Source organism: Chanos chanos, chromosome 1, assembly GCF_902362185.1.
Source record: "Chanos chanos chromosome 1, fChaCha1.1, whole genome shotgun sequence".
NCBI lineage: Eukaryota > Metazoa > Chordata > Actinopteri > Gonorynchiformes > Chanidae > Chanos > Chanos chanos.
The window spans coordinates 28,767,158-28,783,116 of NC_044495.1; the positions used below are offsets into that span (position 1 = coordinate 28,767,158).

General features: G+C 40.4%; 2 protein-coding genes across 2 annotated transcripts in view; both read left to right on the forward strand.

Annotated features, from left to right (window-relative positions):
• Positions 1-10,919, forward strand: part of col7a1l (collagen type VII alpha 1-like) — a 52,439-nt gene extending 41,520 nt beyond the window's left edge. The window contains exons 75-100 of the mRNA XM_030779638.1: positions 1,034-1,498; positions 1,659-1,694; positions 2,245-2,271; positions 2,384-2,443; positions 2,578-2,703; positions 2,789-2,860; positions 2,969-3,004; positions 3,096-3,155; positions 3,266-3,310; positions 3,512-3,547; positions 4,212-4,247; positions 4,339-4,395; positions 4,676-4,747; positions 5,122-5,193; positions 5,695-5,730; positions 5,833-5,913; positions 6,141-6,194; positions 6,306-6,359; positions 6,440-6,502; positions 6,599-6,661; positions 6,826-6,942; positions 7,872-7,949; positions 8,164-8,217; positions 8,401-8,449; positions 8,837-9,034; positions 10,684-10,919. Coding sequence (XP_030635498.1) covers positions 1,034-1,498; positions 1,659-1,694; positions 2,245-2,271; positions 2,384-2,443; positions 2,578-2,703; positions 2,789-2,860; positions 2,969-3,004; positions 3,096-3,155; positions 3,266-3,310; positions 3,512-3,547; positions 4,212-4,247; positions 4,339-4,395; positions 4,676-4,747; positions 5,122-5,193; positions 5,695-5,730; positions 5,833-5,913; positions 6,141-6,194; positions 6,306-6,359; positions 6,440-6,502; positions 6,599-6,661; positions 6,826-6,942; positions 7,872-7,949; positions 8,164-8,217; positions 8,401-8,449; positions 8,837-9,034; positions 10,684-10,919 — 2,283 coding nt within the window. The remainder of the gene's footprint in view (positions 1-1,033; positions 1,499-1,658; positions 1,695-2,244; positions 2,272-2,383; positions 2,444-2,577; positions 2,704-2,788; positions 2,861-2,968; positions 3,005-3,095; positions 3,156-3,265; positions 3,311-3,511; positions 3,548-4,211; positions 4,248-4,338; positions 4,396-4,675; positions 4,748-5,121; positions 5,194-5,694; positions 5,731-5,832; positions 5,914-6,140; positions 6,195-6,305; positions 6,360-6,439; positions 6,503-6,598; positions 6,662-6,825; positions 6,943-7,871; positions 7,950-8,163; positions 8,218-8,400; positions 8,450-8,836; positions 9,035-10,683) is intronic.
• A 2,894-nt stretch (positions 10,920-13,813) lies between these two features.
• ucn3l (urocortin 3, like) lies at positions 13,814-14,260 on the forward strand. The gene has a single exon (XM_030790199.1). It carries the CDS (start codon positions 13,814-13,816, stop codon positions 14,258-14,260), a length of 447 nt encoding a protein of 148 aa, XP_030646059.1.
• The last annotated feature ends 1,699 nt before the right edge of the window (positions 14,261-15,959 follow it).

Sequence of the window (15,959 nt, forward strand, 5' to 3'; positions counted from 1 at the left end):
TTCCAAGGCAATTTGAACAGATCTGATGGAACGTAATATTTAAAAGTCGCATAATAAGCCCACACAGCCCCCTCATCTAGCATAATGCTGAGTATGTCATTTCTTCAGTCAGAATCACTCCAGGTGAAAAGGCTAGAGGGTGAGTTTAAATTGTGTTGTAGAGAGACGTAAGCACTTTGCTCTAATAAAGCTTTTCTGTAATACTGTGGGTGTTATCAGGAGACTCCATTTGGCCCTGGCTTGACAGAACCGAGGACCAGAACCAAGAGAAGCAACACCTTGTCTGATTATTTGGTAAAATAAGGCTTCCTGTAACCAATTAACCTACTTTAAATGAAAAATGATACAGTTCTAGCATGAAACATTTATGTTTTTTATTGTCCTGAAAATTAGATGCATTGTTTCAATTTGCTTTTACTAGGCCTATATGCCAGGAGTACCAGGCGGACAGAATCGTTATAAGAATAGACAAGAGGTGAACAAAATATCATATTCATTCATTCCATTGTTCAGTTTAGTTGGTCATGGAGATGAATTAGTGTTCTGAGACTATTACAAGATGCAATATAAAAATAAAAGATGCTGCTATAATTTTGATTAAATTCATACATTTTATACATGTTTCATTTGTATATTTTATATTAAGCTGATATTAGTTTTTTATTGTGCATTTTTATTTTTATTTTTTTATTCATATGTTTGTTTTTGCTCCATTGCACTTGTAGTCCCCATCAGGAGCGAGAGCAAAAAAAAAATTAAGCGTAAGTAAATGATTCACTGAAAGTGAATACATTCATCCAGATTAAGACAAAAATGTTTCTTGTGGTGGCAAATTATTCAACATCTCCTTTTTTTATAATTCCTCCCAATCTTGTCTCAGAAAAAGAAACAAGAGAATAAAGACCCAGGGCCTGATCCTGAAACATTTGGTGAGAGAGAGCAAGAGGGAGAGGAAGAATATGAGAGAGAGTTAGACAGAGAAAATGAGAGAGTGGAGGATGCAGCTCTACAAATATATCCTCATGGAGAGAAGGAAAAGGAAGGACAGATACTGAATCAAAGAGGAGAAACAGAGGAAGAGGAGGACTGGGAAATAGAGAGTGAATGGGACACACTTGAGGAGGGTGAACGAGTGATTAAAACTGAGACTGACGGAGAGTATAGTTCTGGTGATGGAGGTGAGGAGACAGATGAGGAAAGGAACGCAGAGGAAGAGCTGGAGATGGAAAGAGAGAGGGACAGGGTGGAGATGGAAAGAGAGAGAATGGAACTGGAGCGGGAAAGACAAGAAGAGTTAGAGAGAGAAAGAGAAAGGGAAGCGGAGTTGGAGAGAGAGATAATGGAGGAGAGGGAGAGACAGCTGGAGAGACAGAGGATGGAGTGGGAGAGACAAAGGGCAGAGATGGAGTTGGAAAGACAGCGAGGGAGGACAGGTGAGGAAGACGAAGAGGAAGAGGTGGATATGAGGATACATGCCATACCATGTGATTATCTGAAGGTAAAATTCTGCATCATGACTCACCGCATATGGTAATATCTCTAACAGCTTGGTCTTTTCTTACAGTGGCAAATGTTCATGTACGTCAGTTATGGATATCTCTGTTATATGTTAAGTTGAGATATGGATTTATCCATTCTTGTGTGTGCTGTTTCAAAAGGGGGCACCTGGTGAGCCTGGACGACCTGGGCCTAAGGTGATTATTTTTACTCCGGTGTTCTACAGAAGTATTGTCTCTGAATATGTCCTCATTGTGCTTAACAATCTGCTTGCAAACAATGCCTGTTGTAATCTTTTCCACATTAGAAACGCTCATGTCAATGTCAGAAACGTACTCATGAAATAATAACTGTTTCCAAATGTGGTTTACAAGAGCTTAGTTTGTTAAGTAATCAAACCAGCCTTCTCATCATGTCCGCACCCACATGCCTTACGTCAGAGGTGGCTCCTCCGGAATGCTGGGAAACAGTATTCCTGTCAATTGAACCGAGTGGGACTTCAGCAGAACCCTAGAGCTAGCCTTTGATGTCCCCAGCATTCTATTTTTACTCTTCTCATGACTGATAAGCTTAGTCTGGTTATTAATAATTCCCTCTGCGTTGATTCCGCTCGATATCCCAGAGAAATCTTTATGCCCGGTCTGTTGTTTCAGTTCCTTCATCAGCATATGAAAAAGCGGGTGCAAGATGAAAGTCAGCAAAACAATAACATCTGTCTCTTGCTCTTTTCATTGTGTATGCGCACAGGGTATGATTGGGGAGAAAGGACAGAAGGTAAGAGTCAGTTCATTTCCTGATGATTGACAGGCAGTTTTGCCGTCAGTACATCCAATAAATATCAGAATAGAATTACATTCCAAAAAAATGCTGTTGCTGTTTTTTGTAGGGAGAGCCAGGGATCGGCCACAGAGGTCCTGTGGGCCAGGCTGGTCCACCCGGACAAAAGGTGAAACTCTGTGTATTCACAATGTTCTGTCAAAGTCTTCAGTCTGTATGGGGAGGAAAACCTTTATTTTGGAGGAACTTTAACTCCTACATATCTGTCTGTTGGCCATCATACCTGTTTCTCTCGCTGGACAGGGTGAACCTGGAGAACCGGGGCCTCCCGGTGCTCAGGGCATCCAGGGGATCCGTGGCAGCCCTGGTATCCCAGGCTCACAGGGTATGAGAGGTGTGCCGGGAGACCCAGGAGAACCAGGCAGAGAGGTGAGAAGTGCTTACCTGAGTTTACACAATATACAATGACTGCACATGGTGCTAGAGAAGTGAAACTGATCATCCATCACATCAGGGGGATAGAGGAAGGCGAGGGAAGAATGGTTCACCTGGTGCTCCAGGGGCCCCTGGTCCTCCAGGACAACAGGTACAGTAGCATATCCTAGGAATGTAGGCAAGATACAGACAAAGAAATTGAGAGAGAAATTAGTGAGAGTTTACTTGTGAAAGGAATTACTGTCTTCTTTTTATTCAGGGTCCTTCAGGCATTCCTGGTGTCAAAGGTCAGAAGGTAAGAGTTGGATGGTCAGATGCTGCCCAGTCTGATTTGGGCTGTGAAATATCAAAATGAGATCTTTATCTGTGCCCCCTATGATTGGCAGGGTGACAATGCCCCAGGGGAACCAGGAGAGAGGGGTATTGCTGGACTCCCAGGTCGCAGGGTAATTTTAATTACACAGTGCAATATGGTTCTTTTTTTTTTAAACAAACAAACAAAAACACTGGATATGCTTTTTCAACATAGCTCTGAATGCATCTCTCATTATTACAGGGGGCTAAGGGCACAAATGGGGCTAGAGGACCACCAGGACACATAGTAAGAGTCATTTCTCTTTCATTTTTAATTTATTGTATTTTAAAGCTTGAATAATTGCATGACGCATCAATGTTAAATGTCAGATACATCAGGATGCTTTCCTTTGTCAAAGTTCTAATGTACTTTATGCGTTTACAAAGTTTGGTAGACATATTTAAAATCTTATGACCTGTGTTTTTGTGGCCTCTGTCATTGGCATAGGGTCCCAAAGGTCTACCAGGAACAAAAGGACTGAAGGTGAGATGCTGTTTTTAGAAAAACCTGTCTATCTGAGGTGCGATTGAAATTCTAAGTGGAGATTTGAAACTTTAATGCCTCAGCTGTCTTTTGCTGTGCTTTTCCCCAGAGTTAGAGGACTTTTCCACTTCTTTGACAGGGTTTCAGTGGTCTCTGAAACATTGGGTTCAAAACGCAGCTCAGAAGTAGCTGTCCATGCTTCATCTCTCTCTTTCTGTTAAGCTGTCCCTCTCTCTTTAAACCCGCTCTCTCTCTCTCTCTCTCTCTCTCTCTCTCTCTCTCTGTCTTTCTCTCTTTCTTCCTCTCTCTCTCACTCACTCACTCACTCACTCATTCTTTCATGGATAGCTCTCTCCTCTCCAATAATAATGGTGACATTTACCTACTGACACCCAACATCACTTTTTTTTTTTATTTGCATGCCCATCCTTTTTAGTGGGCAGACATATTTACTTTTTTGTTACGACTGATTCATTGTGATTGTCACTCTGATTACCACCACAGAGACACTGATGTACTCTACATACTTAGTAGCTGCTTGGATAAGAACTTCATTGTAAATCTTAACCAGTTAGTGTCGTTATACCATATAAAATAACATTAGAGTAACATTCCTCTAACATGACACCTACCACAGATGTTTACCAAATCCCTCCTTTTTTAGGGTGATCGAGGACTACCTGGAAACAGAGGAGAGAAGGTGAGGGGCTCTAAAGTACACCTGGCATCATAGTGACAATATCTGCTCCATAATGCATTTATTTCATTTGTTTCTTGTTCTCCCTGTGTAGGCGAGTCCTCTCAGCATCCCAGGACCACGAGGATATAAGGGTTTGAAAGGAGACGCGGTGAGCAATGTCATGTCCAATAGTTATAGTTGACTTCACCGTTTGTGTTTCATTATCCCTTTTTTATATTTAGGCTTAGCTCCTCAGGTCAGCATCCATGCATATTGAAGGATAAACATGCTAAAGCTTGGAAAAAGCAATACTGTAGTTACTGAAAGGTTCACTGGAATGTCTAGTTGATAAGAATGTGCCACTCAAAGGAAATATACTGCTTAATGATGGGACTAAAACGTATTCAAAGTCATGGCCAGTGAGGAGTGTTGTCTTGGCTTTGTGATAGGGTGAACGTGGACCACCTGGCTTTGATGGGGATAAAGGAGAGAAAGGAGAAGATGGACCCCCTGGGGTGAAGGTGTGTATCTAAGATCAGAGAGAGAAGGAGAGAATGCTTGTGTGGGCATGCATGCGTATGTGATACAAGGAGACAGAAGACAAGTTATTTTTATTCACCTGTTTACAAATATCAAATCATATGACCTTATTTTGAGTCAGTTATTAATACACATAACATGATTTCATGTGCTTATTTGCTAGCCTGTCCCAATTAAACTTCCTAGAATTAGAATTATAGATTAAGAGTCACTCCATCCCCTTTAGATAATTTAACGGAAGTTCTGAATGATACATATACAGCAGTAGCCGTCCTGAATTGTCCTATGGTGTGTGGAGTGGTTTGTCCAGCAGTAAGTGGGCTTGGTGTAAAGAACTGTGCGTCTATTTTTACAGGGGCTGAAAGGGGAGAATGGAAACAAGGGAGCAGTTGGACCTTTTGGGGCCCGTGGCCCAGTGGGACAGAAGGTCAAATTAACAAGCTGCTTGTAGCTCCAAATCTGCTGATTATGACAAAAACACAATGCTTGCCATAGTTTTAGCATTCAAATACAGCATGTTATATATACACATATATATAAAATACAGGAAACTTTAACTTCAGAAGTTTACCTACTGCCACCCAACATTACTTAGGTGGGATAATGTAAACCTTTAAGTTGTCCCACCTTATAGAAAAGATCCAAAAGAAACTGAAGAAACTTTGTGAGACTGTAATTCCAAAACCCCCTCCTCAGGAACCACAACACAGCAAAATTTAGGACGCCCCTTGCTCAGACACACCTGATTCCCGACCTGCTCATTATGGAGTGCTTAATTAGCTGACTAAGGTGTGTTAGAGCATGGAGGGTCTTAAAATGTGCAGAGTTCCGGGTCCCTAGGAGCAGAACTGTGAAACATTGCACTGCAGCATTGCATTTTTATAATGACTGCAAAATCCCACCTGAAGTTTCTGTTCTCTGTCTACAGGGAGATCCTGGTGAGCCTGGTGTCAATGGAATAAAGGTTGGCATGAAGTCTTTTACATCTGAATGTGGTTGAAAGTAAAGATTTTCTTGAACTTGTTCAGATGAATGAGAAAATTTATTGGCTGAGCTTTGTGGACAGGGTCGTAATGGAGAGCGTGGATTGGATGGAGAGAAGGGCGATAAAGGAGAGAAAGGACTGCCGGGCCACAAGGGAGACCCGGTGAATTTGAATTGCTCATAGCACCCAGAACCTCAAATGAACCTCATTACTTTTGATCTATGCATAACGCCTTTGGTCCAAGAGACATATTTACGTAGATAGCATTTCAAACAGCATCAAGACCACTTTAACAGCCTTCTGTTCACTTTAACATTTAGTGAAATTTTGATGATCATGTATATGGTCCTATAAAACTCGCTCTTACTTGTCTTATGCTTTGTCAAAAGGGTGAGACAGGTGAGCCTGGATTACCAGGAGACGCAGGAGTTAAAGGAGAGAAAGTGAGAATCTCACCTAATCAATATAAAATCTCTTTTTTCTGTCTGTCACACCTCCCAAACGATGATAAGTATGATGCTACATTTTACCTGTCACACCTGCTACGCTTACAGGGATTCCGAGGGTTGCCTGGACGCATGGGGAGCCCGGGTCTGGATGGAGACCAGGTACGGGCCATTTGAAATGATCCTCAAAATCACATGTGACTGTAATGGTTTGAACAAATACTTGCTTTTTTTAAACACAGGGCGAGACAGGGTTTCCTGGGACACCTGGTATTCCAGGGCTAAATGGGCTCCCAGGTCGTAAGGTGAGTCACTCCTAACATCAAAAATCAAAACCATCCTCATCATAAGTACTGTCGTACAGTATTAATGCTGATGTGTGACTCTGAGATGTTGTTTAGGGAGATAAGGGAGACAGTGGCCTGAATGGACTTGATGGGGAGCCCGGACAGAAAGGAGAGAAGGTTGGTCCATATACAAGATGCAAGAGCATTACATTTTGTCAGTTAAATGTACAAACAGACACATTTTTCTGTTAAACAAAACACCTTTTTTCCGTGAGTTGAAATTGAATTTTGTGACATGACATGTTAGCACAAGAAACAAAGCTGATTTCTCTTTTTTCCAGGGTGCCACAGGATTTCCAGGTTTTCCTGGGTTTAAAGGATCTGCTGGAACCCCAGGGGCTAATGGAGCGCCTGGTAGACCTGGTCCAGTTGGACCCAAAGGGGAAATGGGACCCAAGGTTAATGTTGTACACTAGACTGTACATTAAATGTCAAGCATGTATAACATAGATGTCTCCTGCAAAAGACAGGTATGTTGGACATGCTTGCTCGGCCATTCTCATTTAGGGCTATATCCTATAGTTATCTTACTGTGATGGGACAGGGTGCAGACCTTTGGTCTAATGGTTGACTGTTGGGGGCCTCTCAGGACAGAAAAGAGACTTTTGGGCTCAGCTTCCAGACCAGTATGTGATTTATATTTGTACATTGGTGTTTCTCTTAGGCCCTACAGGAAGCAGTTTATTTTGGTTTTTAAGTTCGTTAAAATACATGCTCCTTGTGATCCTCTCTGTCTCTTTCTTATAATAATCATAGTATCAGTCATAATAATCCTAATAACATCATAATAGTCAGAGGATGTGTCTCAGACAACCTTCATAACACCAGATTTAACGGTGAAGTGCATTCTTACATAGGATAGCTAATGGTAATCAGCTACCCGCTTTGCAATAAGAATAGCCAATTATATGAATGACATATTGGAGGAGGTGTATCCCTAAGACCCCGTAGCAAATACCTTTACTATTCAATATACGCTCCCAAGTCATTCATAGAAATGTCTTGACAGTGGAAGAGCATTTAATGAAGTAAGTTTGATTGCATTCATAATTGTAGATGTGATTTAATCCGCTCCTATGTATAGGAATAGAGTGGGAGAGCAAAGACCTAATTAGCCTAGTCTGAAAGATCTATTTCTGTAACAGCAATGGACAACTAAACTAGAAGACAGCACTAGGCAAATATCCCCCTTTTAGTCATAATTAAATACTTCATGATGGTAATTGGAGTAGAGCAGTTTTGGATGTGCACTGGTTTGGGGACGTGTGTATGAGTACGTGTTAGAGTGTGGGTGTTTGTGTGTTTGAGCTTTATGTTTTGTCCTTAGGGAGAGAGAGGAAGGAGAGGTCGGGTTAAACCATGCCTGAGAGGAGCGCCTGGAACTCCAGGCCAACGGGGGAAAAATGTAAGCTTTCCAAAAATGTCGTTTTTTTTTTCTTCTCAAATTCCAAAAACATTTAAATCAAACTGTCAACATCCATTCAAACCCCTTTATGATAAGACTGTATATACATGAAACCTTCAGCCAGCCACATCAACTCAGTATAAATGTATGATGTGTGTGCTCCTTTGTGTGTGTGTTGACTAAATGCTTTATTCACAGTTGTTTGTCTTTTCAGGGAGAGCCAGGAATAGAAGGCTTGAGAGGAGAGAAAGGAGAACCTGGACTCTCTGTATGTTGTTTTGTGTTGTTTATTTTCACAGATTTTTAAGTGAGAGATCTTCTTGTACTTCATTGCTTAAAATATTTTACTTTAAAAAAAGGTTCTCTGTAGTAAGAAGCTCTACTTACTTTTTTTCATTTTAAGCCTTTTTGTTTCACTAAATGTGTATGGCCTTTTATCACTCGTTGACAGGTAGAGGAGGTCAAGGATCTGGTGACCCAGGAGGTGGTGGGGAAATGTGGTAAGTGCGTGTGTGGGTGGGTTTGTGTGTATTAGTGCGTGAGCTGGAGTGTGTGTATGTGTGTATTTGTTCTGGAGCGCCTGCCGACATGCCATGTAGAGCCCGTGAGTTCCACCATCTGTTGTGTTCTAGAGTGTTCTCTCTGTGGAACACACTACTGTGAAGCATCATTCACAATCAAGCAATCAAGAAACAAAAAAGCCCATTAACAAAATGTACCATAATATTTATCATGCGTTCTTACGTTCATTGTTCTTGCTAGAAAGACATTATATGATGCCTCAGTCATTAAATGTAGGCTTTTCCACTGTTGTATGGGCTCCATTAGTCTTGTAGATTGCTGAAGGAAAACGGTTGTAGTAATGAGTGCAGTTGTTCCAGGTCAAGACTTTCTACAGCGGACGAACTCCAAAGTCCCAGACTCTGACAACGGACTGGACAAGGAGGAAAAGACTGAGGGGTCCGTTTATCCCTCCGTCTCCACACGACTTGAAAAAGAGGAAGAGAAGGAGGAAGATGAGCAGACCACCATCCCTCCTACTGTTTTGAGTGCAGAGACATCGACAGGCTATGACAACCTTACTAGTAAGTGTATCATCAGTCTTGACCAATGAAAAGTCAGGCTACGGCATAGGGCACACAGCTATGCAGAGCCTACGCCGTGCTTATAGATTCGACACAGAAGTATAAATTGGCCTTTAGCATTATCATTATTACATGAGATACTGGAAGCAAAAGGCAGTCTGAAAAGGTCAGCATGCTAAATTGCCCTTTCACCTCCACCCTTGAGAAAAAGCATCAACTCTGTGCATTACTACATCAGTATAACAGTAATCATCACCATAATCTCATTACATCCCAGTAAATATACTTTCTGGTGCATCTTTTCCTCAACAATATGATGGCCTGATGTACATGCATAGATTCAACAGAAAATATCAGAGAGACATGTTTTAAAGGTAGGGTGAACTTATGAAGTTATGTGACTTATACACACAAGTGACCAAAAAAAAGAAAAGAAATGTGACTACAGAGGAAAATATTCAGAGAATTGGAAATGCAATTGCACAATGAACCTGGGTGACTCAAAATATCCTGTTGCCCTCAGGGACATCCTGTGCCTCTGTTTTTAACCTGTGCTTCAGAATAAGGGAAGCATGTGATTAAAGAAGGACATTAATAAAGGTGTGTTTACTGTTTGGGTTTTTTCAGTCTTGTACACAGTGTTCTCTGGCTTCTAAGCAAACTCTGTAATTATAGTTGTTTATAACAAATTTCAACTTGGTTAAATCAGCGTCAAAACAGAAAATGTTGCATTGTGGTTCTTTTGAGACATTTGCTACTTAAGAACATGACACATCAAAAACAGTGTTTGCTGTATTTAAGGTCACCAGAAAAATAAAAATATACAATCAGACATGATTGTCTTTCTTTTCAAGACGTGCTCGTTTCTTGTCTCAGGCTCCTGCTGTCACAGGTCATATGGCAGAGAGGAGTGTGTGTGTGCGCGTGTGCGCGCATGTATGCTTCAACAGGACTTGGCCTGTGCACAAGACAGGGATATTGATTAAAAGTGTGAGAAGACTGTGGTGACTCACAGTCAGTGTGTACTGCTCGCATTCACCTGTATGCAATGCTTTTCCCCCTCAGTCTGGTCTGCTCTGTTCCTCAGATGCTGATGGAGTAAGAGCGAGGAGTCAGAGAGATGGGAGGAGAGCTTTCACTCCATCACCAGGTAAAATACGGTTTGAACCCAATTTTTCTCTCTCATATCAGGAAGGAGACTCCCTCATAAGACCAAAGTTTGACGAAAGATGCATGCAAGTTGTATTTGCGTATTTTCTTGTGAACATGTATGCATGTATGCATGTCTGTATGCATGTCTGTATGCATGTGTGACCATGTATTTGTGTGGGTGTGTGTTTGTGCCTGAAGTTGAACTTATAACTGATTGTGCTTTTAGTAATGAGGAAGAAAGATCAGCATTGAGGAAGCACCTGTAGAACAATGAATAACCACAATGAAAAACATGATTATCATGACAGGGCATGACTTTCTTTGGATTTTAGGATTTTTCACATCCACCATCATATACATAATATATACATGCCCTACTGGGATGATCAGTGATATGCTGTGTCTGAAATTCTCATTTTGAGTGTGTGATGCCGATTGAGGTTGGTGCACTTAATTGATTTTGGGATACTGTATTGACTAAGTTGACTTTTTTTCAGGGTTGGACTCTACTGCGTGTCTGGAGCCCATGTCAGAGGGACAGTGCTCTGACTATGTGCTGCTGTGGTACTATCACCAGGCCTCAGCTGAGTGCCGGCCCTTCCTCTACGGTGGCTGTGGAGGGAACCATAACCGCTTCACCACCAAACAGCTTTGCCAAACACTATGCAAACAGATCAGAACAGGTAAGAAAGCCAATCAAAGTTATTCAGACACTGAGTTGGCCAAAGGATAGAGAGATCTGCATTCAAAATATGTATGAAATAGCCCCAGAGCAATAAGATTCCTGTGTTGTTGAATGGAAAAGGGAGGGCACTCTGATAATTATAATCTTATATTTTACTTCATGTTAATAATGCAATCACAGTTCATCACAATTATGCTAGTTTCTTGTCAAGAAGTTCAATGTTTTGCAGTATTTACACTGGCTGTGTGTTTTAAGGACATGACCAGTATTAGATAGCTGATAATACCTGTAGAAACATGACTACTGCATATGAAGAAAGGTTGACCTTTTACAAGCTCTTCCTTTTTCTCATACATACAGGTCCTTACTCCTGATGACGGAGCTACTGGGGGTTAGAAGCACTGCCAGCGACAATGATATTGTCAGCAGAGACCTTGTTTATGCAAATGTCTGTGTATGAGACTGTGTTTAAGTGTACATGTGCAATTGTGTGTGTGCAATTGTGTGAGTGCAAGCAAGTGTGCTGAATTAATTGTTGTTCAGAATGTAATTTGTGATCCTTTTTTATCTTGTTTGTTTGCATTAAATATCAAAAATCGATAATTGTTGCACTGTTATCTAAATGTTTAAATGATTCTGTCCAGATTTCAGTGAATAAATGCCTGATGCATCTATAATGGTTGCTCTGACATGGTAGTGATGCATGTTTACGTGTAAATGCTGCACCACACAGGTAATCTCTTGATCTGAGAACTACTGCTACTGCTCCTCCAGTATGTTATGTGTCCTTTGGTGTATCTGTATGTATATGTATTTTAATATGGGACTTTTGTAATGTGCTGATAATATGTTCATATGTGTGTTCTTAACATTATTCTTTTATATTTTACACGTGAGCCAATAAATATATGAAACAAAACATAAACATGTTACAAGTTCGTGTGTGTGTGTGTGCGCGTGTGTGTGTGCGTGTACATTTGCATTGTGTGTGTGCAGGGGGGTGATGAAATGACCTCTCTCACACTTGTTTTTTGGACAGACTTTTATGAGCTTGGCCCAGTACTATAGGGAAATACTGCCATTTTGGCTTTTTGTCAATGTCGTGTTTCAGATCGTGTCTGGACAATAGCTCCTGCGGACAGGCAGTGATTCCTCAGTGTTTGGGCACATTTTTTCTGCAAACCCCCCAACTGCTTTACTGGCATGATTTTTTCAGAAAACAATATAGCCAAAGCTGGAAAAAATAATATCTGCTGACTCTTTCACTTTACCCTTTCTAACATCTCCCACGCCTCTGTTTCTCTCTTTCTCTCTCTCTTTCACGTACAGAGTGCTTTCCTCCCCTGTTTTGTTCCCTGTCTTGCTGTCTTTATCAGTCTTGTAATAACTGCTCCTTTGACATTGGTACTGCTCTCTGCTTATATAAGCTGAGACCACCAGTAGAGACTGTCTGTTTGCCTACCTCCTGCTCCTTCCCTCCGCAGTACATATGTCCCATCTACAGGGGGTGCCCTATCACGGGCCACGATCCAGATGATGACACAGTGGGAGAAAGCAGGTCCCTGTTAGAAGACATAGTCTTACTCAAACACACTGTTACAGGGTATCCCTGATTGAACTTGTGCTTAAAAGACACCCAATTGTTCATCCTGTTCTATGCAATTTCTAATGCATGTACTTAACTGGGCTGGGTGTGTGCTCAACATACCATTAATGTCCAAATTCAAGACATTTCACACGCCCAAAGCTGGCCATTACTGTTGTTGCCTCTGGCCTCAGGGCTTTAAGACTGATAAGAATCAACCTATCAAACATAAATGAAGGGATAACTTATTAACGTTTATACTGGGTGTGGGGTGAAATTAGTTCCTGCATATACTCATATATGTTTGTTTTATTAGAGAGGGAGAGGGCAGTGCGTGTACTTACAGAACATTTGTTACCGTCAGCTTTCCTCCAAAACCGTGAGAGTTCAGAATCTTTCCTCCTGTGTATCACAGCCATTATCAATATTCTTTTTTTTTTTTCTTAAAGTGTTTTTGACCGTAAAGGTCTCATAACTTGCAGAATTTCCTCCCAAATTTATTTCCTTTTTAATCCTAATCTACAACATGAGCATGCGTCTTGCGAGACTTTAAATACTCAATTTAACGGCTTTTGTTTCAAAACATTTGGTTTGTTTGGGTAGGCTGTTGTCTTTTACACTTTGCTAAGAATAAAAGAATGACATTAGAGTGCCTGGTGCTGTCCATAGTACTGAATCTTGTAAACCACTCCTTCGTTCCCGTAGAGCTAATGTGCCTCTCCTTGGAGCATGCATGAGAATTTATCCACCGCCCTCTTTTTGTACTGGGAGGACACCAACAATGTCAGACAGATGACGTGATTGCTGGCGTACGATTGCAGTGTAATTGGGCTCTGCTAAATGAAACCCCCGTCGAATGGACTTCCCATCCAAATAGGTGGAAAGACGCTGTCTTGAAACACGGACCAAAGAAAACAACCTTAGCACTGAGTTTGAGAGTATATATTTCTCTCCTCCTGTTTCTATGAAATCTTCGTCACTTATTTGACTTTCTCAGAAAACTCCTAAGAACACACATTTAGGTATGTTTTTTTGGTTTTCTTCTTAAACATTTTACATTTGCATAGAAAGTTAAATGCTATCATACAAGCAAATGTGTAATTTTGTGAAATGTAAACGTCTTTTCAAGAGTTGAAGACAACAATAATTAACCATGCGGTTTTTATACATTCAAGTCTTCTAACTTAGCCTGCTTTAAGCTCTAAACTTCAGACAGTGGGACAAATGTAAGATAAACATCAGACAGTGAGACAAATGTAAGATAAACATCAGACGGTGAGACAAATGTAAGAGTTATGTTTTGTCCAATGACAACACGAATCAAGTCATCTTGTGCTCCTCTGTTCTGCAGGGCATCATGCTGTCCCTTATGAGAACGCTGCTCGTTTTAGCTGTCCTTTGCGCACCGACCTCTAGTATCTGCTTTCGAGTGTACGAGACAGATTCTAACTTTCTCTGTAACGACGGGGTCCTTCCCGGGTCGAAGAGCAACGAACAACCGAGGAACTCCTTGCTGGAAAGTCTGGACCTCCTGTACAAGGCTGGGGACACTCTTTCTTCCGCCGAATCACGCGAGAGAAGGACGTTGCCAGCATCTAATTACAGATTTTTGAGCCAGACCCAGCTCAGGAGTAAGATGTATCGAAACAGTGCGAAAAGCGATCGGCGCAGCAAGTTCACCCTCTCTCTCGATGTCCCGACCAACATTATGAATATTCTCTTCGACATAGCCAAAGCCAAGAGCCTGCGCGCAAAGGCTGCCGACAATGCGCGCTTGATGGCTCAAATTGGAAAAAGAAAATGAACCTTCATTTATCCATCCATTTTGGTTTTTCGTTTTAAAACGCTTACCCTGCGTATTTTGTGACCGACTTATCTGTCTTCAGACTTACATATTTAATTTATTTCAAATATCTTTTTTTTTAAGCAATATGGAATATGTTGTCAATGGCACTCTCTCCAAACTCCATCTTGTAAGATAAATGTTACACAAATTTTGCCCACAACGCACAGAAATGTTGCATGTTATAGGTGGACAGTAATTTCGAAGTTTCATTACAGACTACAGTTAAATCTGGATGTAGGCACGTACATGTGTAAGTATGCAATTCAGAGAAGCTCACTTGAAAGGACACCGAAATGTTTTTGGTTTATTTATTTTTCATTCGGCCGGTCAGTCTTGTCCAGTAGGCTAAATTTAAAGTCTAATTCTGAAAGTCCGACCCTGACATAAGAGGAATGTAAGTATCATGTTGTTGAATTGGGAAAAGTCAATAAATTACGCATTCTCCTACACCTCTGTAGCAATTAAGTAAAATGTAAGTTCTGAAAAATGGATTACGGGAATCCAATAGCCATTGCCTGCTCTTAGTAATGCATAACAAACTGCACACAGTCAAAAATGGGTAAGCAGTGAGAGAAGGTGTGTCATTGTTTCTAAAATGTATTTTGAACGACCAGTTTTCTTCATTCCATTGTTTTCTTCATAAAATATCAGTGCATGACTTGCCACCCTAAAGAGTCAGCATCAAATTACTTTGACGACTTAATTATTTTGAATGCTTTCTCTTCTTGAAAAAGAAATCATTAATCAGCAAATGGAAAAGCAGAATTATAAATGATTGAAGGGGTAATTAAACGTATGTGTGCTTGAGACATACTTAAACGTCAAATTCAGTCTGATATTTTTGTACTCAAATGTGTTATTTTTCCTTTCATAAATAAAAGCAAATTGATAAAACTCCGCTTTTAAATGTTTGGTTTTCATAATGGAAATACTTTTTACCGCACCTTTCTTGGGAGTCCCAAGCTAAGGTAAGTCTTACCAAATCAAAGCTACACACCACCATCTGCATTCCCATTCACGCACATTTGTTTAATTACACAAAGTATGCATTCAGTTTTTGTAGATTTAGAAGTACAAAATTCCCTCAGATTTAAAAAAAAAAAACAAAAAACAAAAAAAAAAAACCCAAATATACTTTAGGATACCAACACTGAAGACATGTCATAAAGTAGTCTTTTTTTTTATTTATTCCGAGGTCTTCGTATATTTATTTAACACGTTGATGCAAAATGTAGTGCACGGAAGAACAAGAGGGTCATTATGCAGGGAAAATAAAGTAATCGAAAAATTCAGTAAATACTTAAATGTGCTAATTAGGTCCACCATGTATTATTTTCTGTCTAATACAGTATCTCATTTCCTGAATGAAAACGGGTCTAGACTTATTTTAAAATATCATAAGTTCGAAGTTCAGATTAACCATGTGTTTATATCAGATTTGATTATCTCAAATATCCAAAGATGCATGCATTTATCTAGAGCCAACAACTGAACTGTCATGAGGTCGTCTAATGTAAGATGAACTGTAATAACTTCAAGTTGAAAACAGTCTTACGATTTCTTTAAGTTTTGATAACACTTGTCAACAAAGGCTAGAAAAGGTTAAACCTGTACTTCTAACCAAGTGATACACTTAACTGATGTATTTATACAACCT